This window comes from Puntigrus tetrazona, chromosome 1, assembly GCF_018831695.1.
Source record: "Puntigrus tetrazona isolate hp1 chromosome 1, ASM1883169v1, whole genome shotgun sequence".
In the NCBI taxonomy this organism is placed as follows: Eukaryota; Metazoa; Chordata; class Actinopteri; order Cypriniformes; family Cyprinidae; genus Puntigrus; species Puntigrus tetrazona.
In genome coordinates this window covers 4,920,722-4,938,067 of record NC_056699.1, presented here as the reverse complement: position 1 = coordinate 4,938,067, position 17,346 = coordinate 4,920,722, and the positions used below count along the sequence as shown (strand labels likewise).

General features: G+C 36.7%; 2 protein-coding genes across 2 annotated transcripts; both read right to left on the bottom strand.

Annotated features, from left to right (window-relative positions):
• Positions 1-388: 388 nt before the first annotated feature.
• Positions 389-5,613, bottom strand: cnppd1 (cyclin Pas1/PHO80 domain containing 1). The gene is made up of 8 exons (XM_043240606.1): positions 5,440-5,613; positions 4,955-5,057; positions 4,148-4,229; positions 3,924-4,044; positions 3,718-3,846; positions 3,493-3,554; positions 3,044-3,161; positions 389-1,968 (listed from the first exon to the last, which is right to left on the bottom strand). The coding sequence occupies exons 1-8, from the start codon at positions 5,500-5,502 to the stop codon at positions 1,384-1,386; spliced, it is 1,263 nt and encodes a 420-aa protein (XP_043096541.1). The 5' UTR covers positions 5,503-5,613; the 3' UTR covers positions 389-1,383.
• A 476-nt stretch (positions 5,614-6,089) lies between these two features.
• Positions 6,090-15,541, bottom strand: abcb6a (ATP-binding cassette, sub-family B (MDR/TAP), member 6a). Its single transcript, XM_043240532.1, has 20 exons — positions 15,360-15,541; positions 13,893-14,422; positions 12,650-12,787; positions 12,380-12,569; positions 11,652-11,744; positions 11,367-11,559; positions 11,006-11,127; positions 10,533-10,642; positions 10,389-10,454; positions 10,116-10,241; positions 9,821-9,897; positions 9,643-9,706; positions 9,479-9,564; positions 9,313-9,370; positions 8,793-8,897; positions 8,530-8,704; positions 7,666-7,778; positions 7,366-7,460; positions 7,202-7,270; positions 6,090-7,124 (listed from the first exon to the last, which is right to left on the bottom strand). Exons 2-20 carry the CDS (start codon positions 14,406-14,408, stop codon positions 6,965-6,967), a joined length of 2,556 nt encoding a protein of 851 aa, XP_043096467.1. The 5' UTR covers positions 14,409-14,422; positions 15,360-15,541; the 3' UTR covers positions 6,090-6,964.
• Positions 15,542-17,346: the final 1,805 nt, after the last annotated feature.

Sequence of the window (17,346 nt, the reverse complement as noted above, 5' to 3'; positions counted from 1 at the left end):
GAGAGCTATATATACACGTGTGTGCGTGTAAATATCTGTAATAAACATTTTATTTAAGTTATTTTTGTTACTCATAAAAACTCTTACCCCAATCTAACCATACAGTAAGTACATGTAGTTTAATATTACTAATATATATATATTTTTATTTATCTCACACACACACACACACAACACAAAGATTCCTTAAAAAAGTGTAACCAAATAATAAAATAAACAAACAAAAAAAACAACTGCAAAATGTTAAAAATCAAAAATAAAATGTAAAAAATTAACAAAACTATAGTAGTATGAAAGTGACAAAGTTTACAATCTGCATGCTTAGAACATTTATATTGCACCATTCAATAAAAACATCAATATTAAAAAGAGATACAAAAGTCAAGACTGAGATTAATATGTTTTTATTCTTTTCATTGCTGCAGCTGTATGTTTTTATTATTTCTATACAAAATGTACAAAATTTGGAGAAAAAAAAAAAGACTTTGGAAGCCATTAACAAATAATGGTGGATATGTAAGAGCTCACTAAATCAGGTATTAAAGGGTGCTTTTTTTGCCAAATGTCTTAATAACATTTGCTGAATTACATTATGTTTAAAGAACATACAACAAAGCCAAAACTAATCTCAAAGTCAAGCAATGAAAACAAATCTGCAATAATTTACTACTTGAGGATATGAAAATATTGAGGGTTATTTTTTACAAACTAAAGCAATCCGCGATGAACGCTTTGTGGACAAGGTATGGCATAAACTATCTGACCATTACAATCTAACCGACACTGTAAAAACGATCCCTTTCTGTTTTTATCCTACCCTTCCTTCCTGAAGCAACGAGAACCAAACCAGGCTTAAACTCAAACTGCTTCCCAACCTGAAAATAAAAGGCTTTCACAGGAAGGAACTTCAAAACAAAACAGTCCTCCTCGGGACATTGGCGTGTTGCGCAAAACCATGCGAACTATTCAAAACGAGAACACGCGCTTCCGTGAGTAACAGCAGAGCCTTTTGTTAACCGCCTGCCATTGTTTTTGCTTGGATGCTTTAGAGGTTTCACGTAACATCTAAAAATCAGCCAAAGTAACCCATCCGGAAAGCGAAAGAAAAAAAGAAAGCCTGGATCGTTCGTACTGCGTTAGCGCACTGCATCACACATCAAAAAAAAAAAAAAAAAAAAAAAAGTCAAACTGTTAATCAGCATTCTGTAATAAGCCTCCTTACAAACTTCTCCCCAACATGCTGATATCCCACCACAACCCGGTTATAACCCAGACATTTGGCTGGTTCGTAAACAACACTAAAGAAAACCGAGAGAACGGACTGCGTACGTAAACTTTGCTGGTTGCGTTTTAGTTGAATGCATTTACATTTTACTGACTCGTCTAGCCGGGCATGAGAAGAGACGGTGATTTTCCTAGCGGCAACGTCGTCTCCGGGCAACATCTTCGCAACGGCGGCATGGAGCTAAAATGGGGGTCTGAGTATATCAGGCTTTCACCAAACGGAGCGAACTCAAGCCAAAGTGCCGCGAGACGAGCGCGCCACGGAGAGGAAAGAGGCGCCGAGTCATTGCGAGCTATTGCGCACTGAGGGACACCGTCCATGTGACCGCGACAGATCACTTCGGACGCCAAACAGTCTTGTGGCTGGATGTCGGACGAGGCCTGCGAGTAGGAGAGAGCGGAGACGACGGAGCCCCAGAGGCAAAGCACCATATCCTGGTAGGATGAAGAGGTAGAACCCCGCTGATCTGGCCTCGAGCTGTCGTTGGTCAGGACGCAGCAGTGGAGGCTTGAGGTCGGCCGCGGCGGGAGAAGAAGTGCTGGTGACTCGATGGAGGCGTGCTTCATCGGGTCCGAGTGAGTGCGGCTGGTATTGGGAAGACGGCCGAGCTGGTGGATGACGGTGGAGGAAGCGATGAGACCGGCTACGCTAGTCAAGTACAGGAGACCCAGTATACAGGTAACCTGCAGTGAGGGTAAAAGAAAGCACTGCATGATTAAAGAGCTTTCATGCGGCGTGTAACAACATCCTTCGAATCTGTAAGTGCACCGTGTATGAAGTTAATGTCCCTAAAAAGAAAGAGTCGACTCTGAATTATTGAAACAAGCTGTTTTATGTTGACGTCAAAATTAAACCCTTGTTGCCGTTTTCATCTTAGTCTGAATGAACATTCATTCTTTGCCACTAGGTCCTGCTTTAAATAAAACCGACCAAATCACCGGAGGAGTTTGGAATAATGACTCGTTGGAGTTGTTGAACAAATAAGGTAATTAAAGTGTTTTTCATAACTGATATTAAGGGAATTTTAAACCAAAATAAAACTGAATATCGCAACATGGCTTAGTATGATTGTTACTTTGCAAAGTTAAACAGTAGCTGGGAGTTTGTAGTAAAGCACATAAACTCATAATTCAGTATTTTCAGTGTCTTAAAGCTTTTCTGTTTACAGCAGCTTCCAACAAGCCTTTATTCATAGCAGATTCACAGAGTACTTTTTAGTCTTGCTCTTTCATTCTGAATATGACTATTTATTGACGTGTCTTTGGACTTGTACAGCACATTAGTCAAGTATTTTCAATGCCGCTATAATGTTTAATGCTGAAAATATATTTTTTAATTGAAAAAATTATGACAGCCATAAACATTACTACTGTAAAAGCAGTCTTTTTTTTACGATGCAATGTAAGATATCTTCTTAATTTTAGGGAAATTGCAATAATAATAATAATAATAATAATGTTTAGTTTAATAACGAGTAATTAGTATATATATATATATATATATATATATATATATATAAAAATAATATATTACAATGTGACTATAAAATATAATTACTATTTTTTTATATTGGTACATAACCACAATTTTGCCCAAATTTAAAAGGAAAATGCTTGTATGTGTATATTATATAAAGGTTTTTTTGTTTTCACAATGAAGAACAGCAAATTTTAGTTGACTTGAAATACAGTGCAAATAGTATGGACTACTTCTTAGGTGTCTTTAGGAGTATATATGGATTTAACTGTGATTACTGACCTTGGTAAAGTGCTGGTAGATAGCTGATAGAGCTTCCCTCCAATTGGTTTGCTCCAACAAAACACAGAGATCCGTGTAGGTGAACCAGCCTCGCTTCATTCCTTGTCGTTCCGCAATGCTACAAGGACAAAAATATTGATCTTTTTACACAGGACACGCAACTTAAGAGAAACGTACAGCTAATCCGACTCATTCCGATTAACAGATCAGACTTCAAAAAGCAACCGCATTAAATCCTAAAGAGTCACTGCCCAGTTGCAAAAGACTTGAACACACATAGGCTACGTAACCTGGTCATGGTCAACATTAAAAATGATTTTTTTCTCAAAAAGAAGAACAAAGATATATGCTGTGTCGGCTTTAAGGCCAGTAAAAGAGTTCACTTAAACCATAAGGCTCAGTAGAATTTGAGATGTACTGTTATGACACAGCAGTGCAGGTTAACCAACCTGCTTTCCACCTGATTGAGGACTTTAAAGAAGTCACCGGGCTCCGTGAAGAGGTTCCAGTCCTGCAAATGAGAAAGATCTCGTTTCAAAATCAGCTTCAAAACCAGACGTGAAACCGAATCTAGCATTAGCCTTAATTATTAGTATTAGCGTGTATAAAAAGGACAAAACTCAATCTACTGTAAACGGCCATAGCTCTTTGGAAAGATACAGAGTCACGCTTACGATCGCATTGAGGAAGTTCATCTCCAGAGTGTTGACAGTCTGAACATCCAGCTTGGCCGCAGTGCCCCATTCATCGTTGAAAACCTCTTCCTCTTCTCCTTCATCGTACAAATACTTACTGGCCACCATCTGGAGATAACATTACAAATTCAGAAAAAGCAAATAAGGGTAATAAATGATTAGTAAAAACCCTTGGATGTGCATACCATGGATATCAAAAAGAGGTCTGAGGATGAGATCTGTTGCAGGTATTCGGGATTTCTGTGTCGAAGTCTTTCAATGTATATCAAGGCCAACATCATAGCGCAGGGAGATATACATGCTTCCCTGTAACACAATAGTTTGTATTTTTTTTAAATTGAAAATGCATCACACACAATATTTATTAAGAAGATTATATTTTGAAATCGAAGATTCAAGGCGATCCTACCTGGCTACGTGTGCAGCGTATTTCTTATGGAGCTTCCTTATGGGACTCGGGGCAGATTTCTGGAGCAGTTCCACAGCAATATCTATAGGAAACAAAATTATGAGAGATCAATAAGTACAGTACACACAAATAAAATGAAATATTTATATGAATATGTATGATAAAAAAAAAAAAACTATCTAGGAATGCATTCATATAAAATCTATACATTCGACATGCTATGTATTAATACAAGCAATGTATCTCCCCTTTATAATTTTAGATAGTGATATGATCAAATCAAAATATACAAAATTTATACAAAAAAAATCATTAGGATATGAAGTAAAGATGATGTTTACTTAAGATATTTTGTAAAATTCCTACCATAAATATCAATAGTTTTGATATTAGTAATATGCATTGCTAAAAACTTTATTTGGACAACTTAAAAGATGATTCAGATTTGCTGCACCTCTTCAAATAGCCTAACAAACCATACTTCAATGGAAAGCTTATTTATTAATTTAACATTTACCCTTATGACTGGTTTTGTGGTCCAAGGTCACGTGATTATAAATGTAATTGATTATAAATAAGCCATTTTTATGAGTTATTTATCATCAAACATCAAAATAAATAACAATAAGTCATTACATAACTTTAAGTCAAACAACTTCCCTGCAATTTAATAACTCTAATAATTGGAAACAACTTAAATTGAATTGCTTGAATGCATAACATACCATTTTTTATTATTTACATTTCTTGCAAACTGGACTGGTTTTATGACGGTAAATAAACGCATAGTTTTACTTGTCGACTCACCTGTCATGGGACATGATAAAGCATCCAAAGGGCTGTCAGAGTCCAGACCGTAATACAGTCGTTTCCTCACTCTCTCTGACCACTGCTCGTGTCCAGGCAGAAACTAACCGTGATTACACAACACAAAAATACGTGCTTTAAATGCCACATACCTTAAAGGAGATCTATTAAGCCCATGCAATGTCGCTAAAAGAGCAACATCACCGTGGTGTGTTTTCCTCATCACACCCAAACACTGGGCCTCGGAGCGAGCCTCGAACTAGATTAACACTCACAACGACAAACAGTTCACGTTACCGTCTTACAAACTGAAATACAGAAGTTGGTTGCTGTACTTAAGAATAAATCCGTTTCTTTCCGACTAATATTCTGGGCTTTAAACGAAAGAACACGTTAAAACGTATCTAAAGTTTTTACATAAGTCCGTTTCGCGCGAGTTTCTCAGTCGCCCGCCAAAACAGAACAAAACCAGCAGAGATACTGACCGTAAACTCCTGGAAGTCGGAAAACGTGAACGTTCGCTCGTCAAACAGATCTCCAAAATCCATTTTGGGTCTCCGGCGTTAATTTTAAAGGACCGAAAACACAGAAAGGCCGAAGGAAGGCGTCGTGGAGGCGCCCTCTCTCTCCGCCGTGACAGCTGCGTAGCGACGTATTCACAGACGCGGTTACGCAAGACGCTCAGTGGCGTAAGGCGGGACTACTGACTAAACATTTTATGGTGCTACGCTAGTACGTTTTTTAATAACTGTATAGATTAATGTTTTACTTAATCGCTGTGTATTTTTATTTAAAGGCTATCAAAGGTTCCCAGTATTACAACGTTGTACATGTGCTTTTCTCACCAATCTCAGTAGTTTATGATTACTCACTATAGTGTTTTTGAAATGAATTCATTCAGTAGAGCGCCCCCTAGTGCAAAAAAGGAAAAAGTCTCTTTCAATGCAAGTTACTGAACGCTCTTAGGAACAATACAAACAATAGTACTTAACAAAATATTGTTTTATTATTATTATTATTTGACCTATTTGTATTTCTAAACAAAATAGGAAATATGTATGCCATTTTAATGCACATATAATATTTTACGCAATGTACACAATGTAATCAGTAATTGCTAAAGGGGATATTAATAAACATGTTCCCTCCATTTCCTTTATTGCACAATAAAATACATACAAAAAAATCTTAACAGACTTTATCCTATTATGATTCAGTTATTTTATGCATATCAAATTCACCAACTATTTCAAGAAGCATGTCTGGAAATCTACACAGTACAGCAGAAACACACATAATGGCTCATTTCAACCTTGTCCCCTGAGTTTAGTGTCAGCTTACGTCCCTTAAACTGAACTGAAGTTGTACGGCATTAAATAAATATTACTGCACATACACTATATAAAGATAATTTTGTCAAGTGCCCAAAAGATCATTAACAAAGTCAAAGTATCACATAACATATTAGAAATTAACATGAAAATCGATTGAGGAAATGATTCCCCCCTCTTTGCCTATAACCTAACCTGTATAGAAAGAAATATATATGCATTTACTTTTATATCAAATAAAATTGCAATTTGTTTTGATGTAGATCATATACACAATGATTCAGTTGCAAAATGTTCGCTATTACAAACAAACCAGAAAATCAATCTACTGACTGAAATAACCTCACTGTTACATTCAATACAATATAAAGGCCATCATAAAGTTATAGTAGTGGATGGAGCAATTATTTTATACTTTGTCAGTCTTCTCTTATATTATCAAGCATTAGAAATACACTTTAAGAGAAATGAGAGAAAAGCAATTGCAAAAGGAATATAAAAAAAAGGACTTAAATACCCCATAAATAAATAAATCCTTAGGCAACATGGGTGACTTTGAAGAACCGGTGAAAATAATCTAATATTAAATAATTACTGTTCTAATATGTTAAACAAAAAACAGCATTGGATGAGCTTAAAATGCACACAGAACAAGATCTGATTGCATGTCCCGCGCAGCCTAATGTCCCTTGTGTCCTGCAGTAGATGACTGCGGCTGTAGTTTCTCAGATTTCCTGTCTTTGGTGTCAGTGTCGGAGGCCGAGTCTGAATCCTGCGCCTGCTGCTGTTTGAGCCACATGTCGCAGTACAGGCCTCCCTTCGCCAACAGCTCCTCGTGCCTAGCGCAGACGACAATACCGGACTTTAAACACGCGGCTCACGTATTCACTTTGTCTCGATGTGTAAATGAACCCACCTCCCCCTCTCCACAATCTGTCCATCACGAAGTACAAGGATCGCGTCGGCTCCAATCACAGTCGACAGTCTGCAATATGAACATCGGCGATGGCGTTGGTTTCGTGTCTTTTTTGGTCGCTATAGTAACTGACGGAGGATGATTTGAGTAAATGATGAGTTTACCTGTGTGCCACTACGATGGTGGTTCTGTTGGCGCAGACTTTAGCCAGCGAGGCCTGGATGTTTCGCTCGGTCTGTGTGTCTAGAGCAGACGTGGCCTGTGGGTAGAGTAGAGTCTTTTACGGTTTTCGCTGCTTGCTTGTTTTCTGTTTCTGTTCAGTATAGCTGAGAAGTTCGCTTTTACTGAAATGTCATTAGTCTTAAATCAGTCGACACATACTAATCTCGTATGTTCTGACAGACCATTTTGTTGCATTGCACTGCTGTTTAATAAACGTTTGGAGTCAAGGTTCTCTGTCGTACCTCGTCGAGGAGGATGATCTGTGGCGCTTTGAGGATGGTGCGAGCGATGGCGACTCTCTGCTTCTCTCCTCCGCTCAACTTTAGCCCCCTCTCACCCACCTGAGTGTCATAGCCTACAAATACATATCAGCTATATTATCTAGACTTAAAGCGAAAGGCATACTAGTGTCATTTAAGTATTACTGAGATACCGTTATAGCATCCATTTTAATTTTATATTAATTTAGAGCATCCCTATGAAAATGAGCTTTTATGCAGAGCAGTTCTAAGTAAACAAAAACATTCTATAAAGTTTTAAATCTGAAAGTGCGCCATGTATAAAAAGAAAAAACAAGTTTTTTTTGTAAACAGGTCCCAAGCTGTTTTATGTTGTCGGCAGAATGAAACATCATCATGTTGTCTACCCGCTTGTGGTCTTTTCGTGTTGGTCTGAATGAAAATGTAAATTCATTCTTTGCCACTAGGTGCCGCTTTTGGAGCGTTTAAAGTTTACAAACACTGTTTTAAATAAAATCGACCGGAGGGGTTATGAAAAATTAATCAATTAATGAAATAGTTTGGGAGTTGTTGAACACAAAAGGTACAAAAAAAATGCATACTGCATGAAAATAAAAGTGTTTTTTGACCTTGCATGCATGTCAGCCTGTTGTTTAGGACTCCCAAAATCAAAATCATGTTATTAATTATTGTCTTTTTTAGAATTTTTATTTCAGTGTGTGTGTATATATATATATATATATATATATATATATATATATATATATATATATAATACCCATTTTATAAATGTCAAATTTTATATATTCACTGACAAGAGTTTAAATATAAATTCAATGCTGTAAATGCTGTACACATGGTTCTCACCCTCTGGAAAGGTTATGATTTTGTCATGGATGTCAGCAGCGATGGCAGCCTCCTCTACCTCCTGGTCAGAAGCAGTAACTCGACCGTAGCGGATGTTCTGTCGAATATCGTCATTAAACAGGACGGTATCTTGAGGTACGACACCAATGTGGGCGCGCAGAGAAGACTGCTTCACCTAAAACACAACCACACATGACACATTAGTGCTATTTCACTTGCAGTGACAGGAGAGCCCTTTGTTCTTGAATCAACAGAACGTTCACCTTTGAGATGTCTTGCCCATCTATTTTTACACACCCGCCTTGAACGTCATAAAAACGGAAAAGCAGACGGATGATGGTGCTCTTTCCTGATCCAGACTGTCCAACCTGCAATAAACCCCCAAAAAATGATTACACATACACTAGCGGCCAAAAGATCTGAATATTTAACTTTTTTTTGTAAGGTGATTTGGTGCTTTGTTATAAATTCTGATTCTTCTTCTTCTTCTTAATATCTTACCTTTAATATCTTACCCTTAATATCTTCTTAATATAATACCTTTTTTGTGAAAACTGTAACTGCAATTTCTAATTTGATGAATAATTAATATTTTAAAAAAAAGTCTTCTGTAACATTAAAAAGGTATTTAATAAAACTCAATGTTACTCAAAAAACTATTCATATCATTTTGTTTTTAAAAAGACTTTGAATGCAAGAGCTGGAGTGGTAGTGTATCACATGAATTGAACAAAAATATACAGCAGCACAGCAATAGAATAGAATAGAATAGAATAGACTTACAAGTGCAACTGTTTGTCCAGGGAGTACGGTAAAAGAGACGTCTTTTAGAATCTCCTTGCTGCAAAAATATCAAATTTTGAATATTGCTTATTGTGACATAAATTACTCAAATAGTAATAATGCAACAAAACAAATAATAGAAACGGATATGACTGAAGCTGCTCACCCTTGTGTGTAGCTGAAGAAGACATTCTCAAACTCTACTTTTCCCTGTCTGTAGTTGAGGTTTCCTGCGTTCACATCATCCCTGACCTAAATCGAATCGTCGTGTCTTTAACTATGACGAAGCTTCAGCGAAACATATTTCAATAAAAAAAACTGTCCACTCACCTCCTCTTCCTCGGTGAAGAGATTGAACATGCTTTCCATATCAATAAAAGAATTCTGGATCATTCTGTTAAAAGAAAGATAAAAAGATACACTTTAACTGTTTGTTATTTTTAAATATACATACATACATACATACATACACACACACACACACACACAGATGACAAAAGCTTCATACCTGTAGTATGTTCCAAACCAGTTGAGAGGAGTATAGAGCTGGATGATGTACGTCCCGAAGAGCACATAATCTCCGACCTGGAAGACATGATGAGTTACATGTAGTTCAAAGTTGCACTTTTTTTTTGTTCAGAAAGTTATGATAAGTTTAAGGCAACTTTGCTGAATATTTCAATTTATGTTCTTTCTTTTAAATTCTTTTTTTTTTTTTTTTTTACAAAGAAATCCTGCAATAAACCATAGATAATCTGCAGAATGATCAGGTCTGATATCTGATGAGTCCTGACCGTTCGTACCTGAAACTTTCCCTCTGTCACGAAGTACGCACAGAGCAGAGATCCGGTCAGCAGACCCAAGCCGATGATGAGGTTTTGTGTTTGATTTAAGAGCGCCAGAGATGCATTGGTCTTCCACTCCGATACCTAAGCAAAAGAAAAGTGGCATTTATTTCTATTACTGCGAGCTCTTCAACTTTAAATTCCCTTCAAATTAATTCAATAAAAAATAAATATAAAATACAACGTGTGTCGTGTTGAGAGCACTCTAAAAATATTCTTAACAAATGTTACCTGATATTTCAAAATGGCATCCTCAAAGCGACCCACTTCGTAACTCTCTGCATTGTAATATTTCACCTGTTGACAAGATCGGGATTACGCACAGCACAAGTTGAATATTTCTTTTAGCCTTAGTCAAACAAACCGAACCCATACCGTCTCAAAGTTCAATAAAGAGTCCACAGCTTTGGATTTGGCGTTGTTATCTTGTGTGTTCATATCTCGTCTGTATTTGGTTCTCCATTCAGTGATGACAATAGTGAGAGCTGAGAGACACAGATAACACCAGCCAATCAATAAATCAAATGCTCACCTATAACCTAGATTTCCATTCTTCTTTCTTTAGAGACTTTTTAGATGCAACAATACTACACCCTGTTTTTCTACATACACACACACACACACACACACACACACACACACACACATTATCCCAACCTCCAATTACACACCTGAACCAGCTAGACAAGATATGCAATCTGAGTTTGCCATTTTAGTGTTAACAAGACAATAACTCAATACACACAGCCACTCCGATACTCAGAGTTATAATTTACTTAACCAGAAAACATAAACAAACCAAAGAAACCAGAAGTAACTGCAGTATTAGGCCATTGTTAAATACTTACTGAGGTAGAGAGCCATGCAAATGAAGACTATGAGGCCAAACCAGGCATTGAAATTGGATATGAAATAGACAATGGCGATGACGATGTCAGCAATAGTGGGGAAGATGCTGAACACGATGTAGCTGTCGGATGAAACAAACAATAATATAAGCATTTCAAGATAATACAAACTGAGATTGATTTTACTGCACACGCATGCTCTCTGTACTTAAGTTTTATATGCGTGAATGCATTCAAGATTAACACTGCACAGCCTACTCGACCTTGTTTATACTTGCATTCCAGATAAGCAGGTCTGTGGTATTAAGATGCAGTTTAATCTAAAGGTAATGCTAATTTGAATACATTTTTGAGCTCTGACCTCAGCAGGCTGTTGATGGATGAAGTTCCTCTGTCGATGCTTCTCAGGACATCCCCTGTGCGGCGACCCAGGTGCCAACGCAGAGACAGAGAGTGCAGATGAGCGAAGAGACGCACCTGGACCACGCGGTTCGTGAACTGCTGCACTCGAATCCACAGGAACGAACGCATGTTACTTACAAACCCTGACGCTCCTGCAGATGGAAGCAAAGGGAGATCAGATCGGATTGTAAAGGATGTTCCGTGCGACTCTACGAAGAGATTCCGTTGGGAGACGGTTCCTCACCAGCGCCACCTCCCTGAAGGAACTTCAGGAGCCCATAAACACACACCGTGGTGGCCAGAGTCTTCCAGGAGCTCCCATCGGTCAGCTGGTTCACTGCGACAGGAGAAAAACAATGTGTTATCACATAAAAAAATAAATCGGAAAAAGATAGACCAAGCAATGCTTAATTTTGCCCAATCTGTGGTGTAAAAAGGTTAGCAATTAAAGAAAAAACTGTATGAAGTAGTTCACTGTATGAAGAATTTTTGGGCATCATATGTCACAGTTCACTTCATTTTGCTATTCTTACTTTAAATTTAATATAGTGACCTGTATGGGGCATCTACTAGTAAAAAAATATTAGAAATTATGACTGAACATCTGAACACTTTTTGGTTTATGCTTTACATACACACTTGTATGTATGTATATGTATATGTATATATATACACATACACACACAAATACATGCATCTATATATTTAGGAAAATATTTAATGTTTTTACATTTCAAATTATAATATTTATATATTTATTTATTTATATGGAATTACATTTATATATATGGAAATACATTTTCAAAATATATATAAGGGAGGTCCTTTCCAGTGACAACATTTTAAAGTCATATATGGTTTTAGCTTGGCAGACTATATATATATATATATATATATATATATATATATATATATATATATATATATATATCATAAATAGATTTTTGAGTAAATAAGCCTTTTATTCAGTACCTATGTTCTTGTAGTAGATGGGCACAAACACATTAATGACGCGCTCCACTGCTAGCATCCCGAGACAAAGCAGAACCAGCAGCTGGAGCAGGACACTGCCTTTAGGCCACATGTACGGCACCAACAGACGCACCTTCTTCCCAAAATCTTTCCATGTAGACTGATTCTCATTAGCATTACCCAAAAGAGGCTGAAATCATGCGAGAGATGCATTAATAAGATGAATTATTATTGCACAAGTACGATTTGAGAGTGAATGTAATGTCTTACTGCTCCGTGCTCCACATCTCGCTCGTCTTCATTGACCAGAAGCATGTACGGACGGCGCGGCAAGCCTGGAGCTTTGAGGCCTAACAGGAACAGCAAACCTGAGCTGAAGTACCGCACCAGCCAGAAAGCAAACTCCAACTGCAGAAAATGAGTATTATGTACAGAATGATAATGATTTGCTATTGTTTGAATCTGCCTGAATCATACACCTCTCGGATATCAACTTCTAAAGAGTAAAAAGTGACATTAATGTGTCCCACATTTTGTTATCAAAACCCCCATAAGTCATTAAGTTTTCACACAAAAAACAAACAAACAAACAAAAAACAATTGTAGCATTGGTATGAGGTGTTTTACAAATGTAAAACAAATACTATTTTTAATAAAAAATAAATAAAAAAAAAAGAAGTTAGAAATAAAATATGATTTATATTTAACAATTACATTGAAGTATTAAATATATATATTTTAAATTGTAAAAAAAAATATATATATATATATATATATAATAATAATAATAATAATAATAAGCTGTTATAATAATAACAGTTTTTGTACACATTAACTGTGTTAAAAAATAAAGCGCAATTATTTAATTTGAATTTTATTATATACATACATTTGCAATCCTTGTTTTATTTGAAAACAGGACTCTTTTCGTGAATGCGTATTTAGGAAAATGTAAACATTTACATGCATTCAACAGAAGACTAGAATGAGCAGACAAAAACGCCCACGTCATGAAGTGTCACAAAATCTCAATCTTGAACAGTCGGGGTGTGGCTAATTCAGGCGGCAAGGAATGCATGCAGAACTGACCATGACTCTGCAATATTTCCACATGTCTCTGGTCTACTATTTAAAGCCACATAATGACTCAACAACACTGTTTTTCAACGACCGTCAAAGTCGACAGAATCGCTGAGTCATTGCTCATCCGCCGGATCCTGAATCTTTTTTGTAAATAATCGTTTCGCACTATTACCATAACGCCGAGTCATGGTGCGAGAGCAGGATTCCTACATCTGTCACCACTTTCAAACACATAACACAGAACAATGGCATCGGTGCCAAATGTTACAAGGTACACAAATAGATATATTTACTACGTTTTCATTTTGGGGTGAACGAACGCTTTAATATAATTTAATATAAATTGCGTTAAAGAGAGGTAAGCCACTACTTTCCAAAAAATAAAATCCCAAATGCTTACTTTAATGCAACATTAAAAAAAAAAAATCACCTGCTGATCGGACGTTTCCAGAGTCCACCACCACTGAGGGCTCATCCACGACACAAAGGCCAGGTTTTCGGCAGCAAACGCTACGGCCCAGTACAGCAACAGCACCGTACTGTGTCCTCTGGTCCTGTCCCGCACCAAAACCCTTCTCCTCTCAAGACGCAGCAGGGCCACGGCCCAGATCCAGCCCAGAGCGGAGAGACAGCCGTACACCACCACGTACCCCGGCAGCTCTCCGCCGCGAGCGATTCGAGACGCCGTCCATCCCAGAGCCTGCAGGACGAGCAGCGCCGACAGGCCCACCTGGAGCCGGTAGAGTCGAGAGCGAGGAATGAACTTGGGCTCCATGGCCGTGCCGTAACGCCTGTAGCACGCGCACAGGAACGTGCCGAAGAGGACGGAGAGGGTGAGGAGGACGGACGGCACCAGGGTGAAGTAGAAGCACAGAGTCAGGCCGCCCTCCAGCCAGACCTGCTGCATGGAGACCCCCGCTTCACAGTAACCCTTCATCTCCACCATCACGATGAGGATATCTGGAAAGAACAAACCAAATCAACTTTTATTTACCACACAAAATAAAATTAACTTCTAGAGTACTGCATGCATTCCATATTCACAAACTTTACTCCTTAAAGGTATGTATATATATATATATATATATATATATATATATATATATATATACCACAAAGGTATTCACTATAATAGCTCAGTAATGTCATGTGCAATGTTGTATTTTTATAGTGCATGTGCTAAGAAATAGGTTATACCCCAAAAACAGTATACTACTATAGTAAACAAAGAAAGTAATATATTATAAATAAACGGTTGCACTTTATACGTGAACATACATGTACTTACAGTGTACTTATAATGCACCTACCTAGAAGGTACTGTAATTTAAGATAACTATATGAGGTAGATTTAGGTTTGTGGGTTAGTAGCTAGTTATTAGTTACATAAGTAACAGGCTAGTCAAATAAAATGCTACCAGTTAAACTATACTAAAACTAAAATATAATAAATAATAATAATAAATAAAAAATGCACCCAGCATTTCCTATTTTCATTTAGCTTAATTTTTTATGTAGTACTTAAAATGGTAGGCAATGTTGACAAAAAAGAGAGAAAAACTATTAAACTCATTTTTTTCCTCCTTTGTTGATGTTTAGTTATTTATTTAACAGGTGAAAAGAACCTATTCAACGGCACTAAAGTATAATGACTGAACACACACATAGGAGCCTGATAGAAATGCTCGATTAGAAACTTTAGTCTTCTAACTCTTCATGTATAAAACATCAATTTATACTGATACACCTTCATGGTAGACTGCACGCATAACATGGTATTACCAGGCTACCGTGTCCGAAATTGACAGTTCTTCTTTGTAAGTGTCATTTTCCAAAGTAACATAGTATTACCACGTTCATATAAACGTGTGTTAGGCCAATAAGATTACGAACTGACCTTCTTCAAACGACGCTGAGATCCTTCTAGTGTTTCGCGTGCGTCCTTGAAGAATAATCCCCTCAGATGAACTTTAGGGCTGCCCAATCAATTAAACGTCTGCGTTTGCTGTATGTCCTTCCAGCCGTGAACTCACACCTCTCGACTCCACCGTCCATGACTTACACAACAACACCGGGACAGAGCGACGTCACTCAGAAACGGGACTTCGGTAAGACGTCTCAGGGTCCTAGCGCTCTAAGACACTCGGCAACGCGACGTCACGGGCGGTGTTACTTTTCTCAACGGTTGACAAGAATGGCCCAATCACAGTTCGTCGTGATTACTAAATGATCGTTTGAATCATGATCTTTTATTCAATGCGGAAGCAGTTGATTTCCACTGTTCTTAAATTACCAATTCTTAGGATTAGTTGACGATGATATTTTTTATACGTAAATGTCTATATATATATATATATATATATATATATATATATATATATATATATATATATATATATATATATATATATATAAATAATAATTAAAAAAATATATATATATATATATATATATTAATTTATATATATATATATATATATATATATATATATATATATATAAATTTATATATATATATATATATATATATATATATATATATATATATATATATTTATTATTTATTTTAATTTATTAATTTATATATATATATATATATATATATATATATATATATATATATATATATATATATATATATATGATTTATTTATGCTGTATATATAAATATATATATATATAATATATAAATGATTTATTTATGCTGCAAACTGGACATTTACCAGCAGAGGGCAGCATTATACAGGTTATGCTCGTCTTCTACTCAGTGCAGTCTCCTTAGGCAGTGTGTACAGTAATACAATTAAAATACATTTGTCTGTTTTATCAAATAAAGACAACATAACAACATAATTGCTGACATTACTTTTGGTTTCATTTATCATGAAAAAGGAGGTCAAGTCGTCGCATGGCATTGTCGTGTAAATATTCAATTCATATAAAACATTCAGAGATCGTGCATAAATAATATTGTACATGCTACTACATACTGTAATAGTAAGCGTGGCACAGCAGTGTGCTTTTCATAACAGTCTTTGTCTGTTTTGCATTGTGCTGAGGGTAGGGCAAAATTTTTACTTACTCCGTACTTCTGCACCCATGACACACGAGAAAAAAAATCCACTCTGTTTAATTCCCATACATGGGCAGCAATGTGCATTTGTGTTTCTAGTTGAATTACATGGCTTCATATTGCAGAAGCTGGATTAATCACCAATGTCGCGAAATTTAGTTTTGAGGGACATGTGAAACTAGGCTTGCGTGTCCTTACTAGAATAAAGAAAAACAAGATGTGCTCACACAGGGCCTTTTTGAAAGCTGTGGGGAATTATGGTGGATTTTGCGTAGAAATCGTGTGTGTGTGTGTGTGTGTGTGTGTGTGTGTTTCTGTTCTTGTTAATTCAGCACTGGAGCGTGTACAGGTACGCATTTGTCCTTTGCAGCTGAAGTTAGAATTTATCAGTGAGAATTGATGCAGTAATATAAAGAAAACAGCTAAGAATAAGAGTCAAAGGTTATCGATCATGGATGTAACGTCGCAACCCGAATGGCTAAATATAAAGATTTGTCCATACAGTACTAACATTAAAATGTTATAAGCATAAATAACTCTTAAACTGGTAATGAGTGCAGAATTAGCTGCAGAAATGACCTCCGTGTCCATTCATTTTACTGAGACAATTGGCCCATCGTTTCCTGAATACACTGAAGTGAAGTCTGTGATCTGAAGACATGTATGTGTTATTAATAGAGCAGGTCAGTGAAGCCCAGACTCTGGGCCATTACACAGACTAACAGGAACTTAATTGTTTCCTGAGTGTCTGGAACTCGGGCTGCAAAAGAAAGGTAATTAAATCTCCTCCTCCATTACGAACATTTCATTG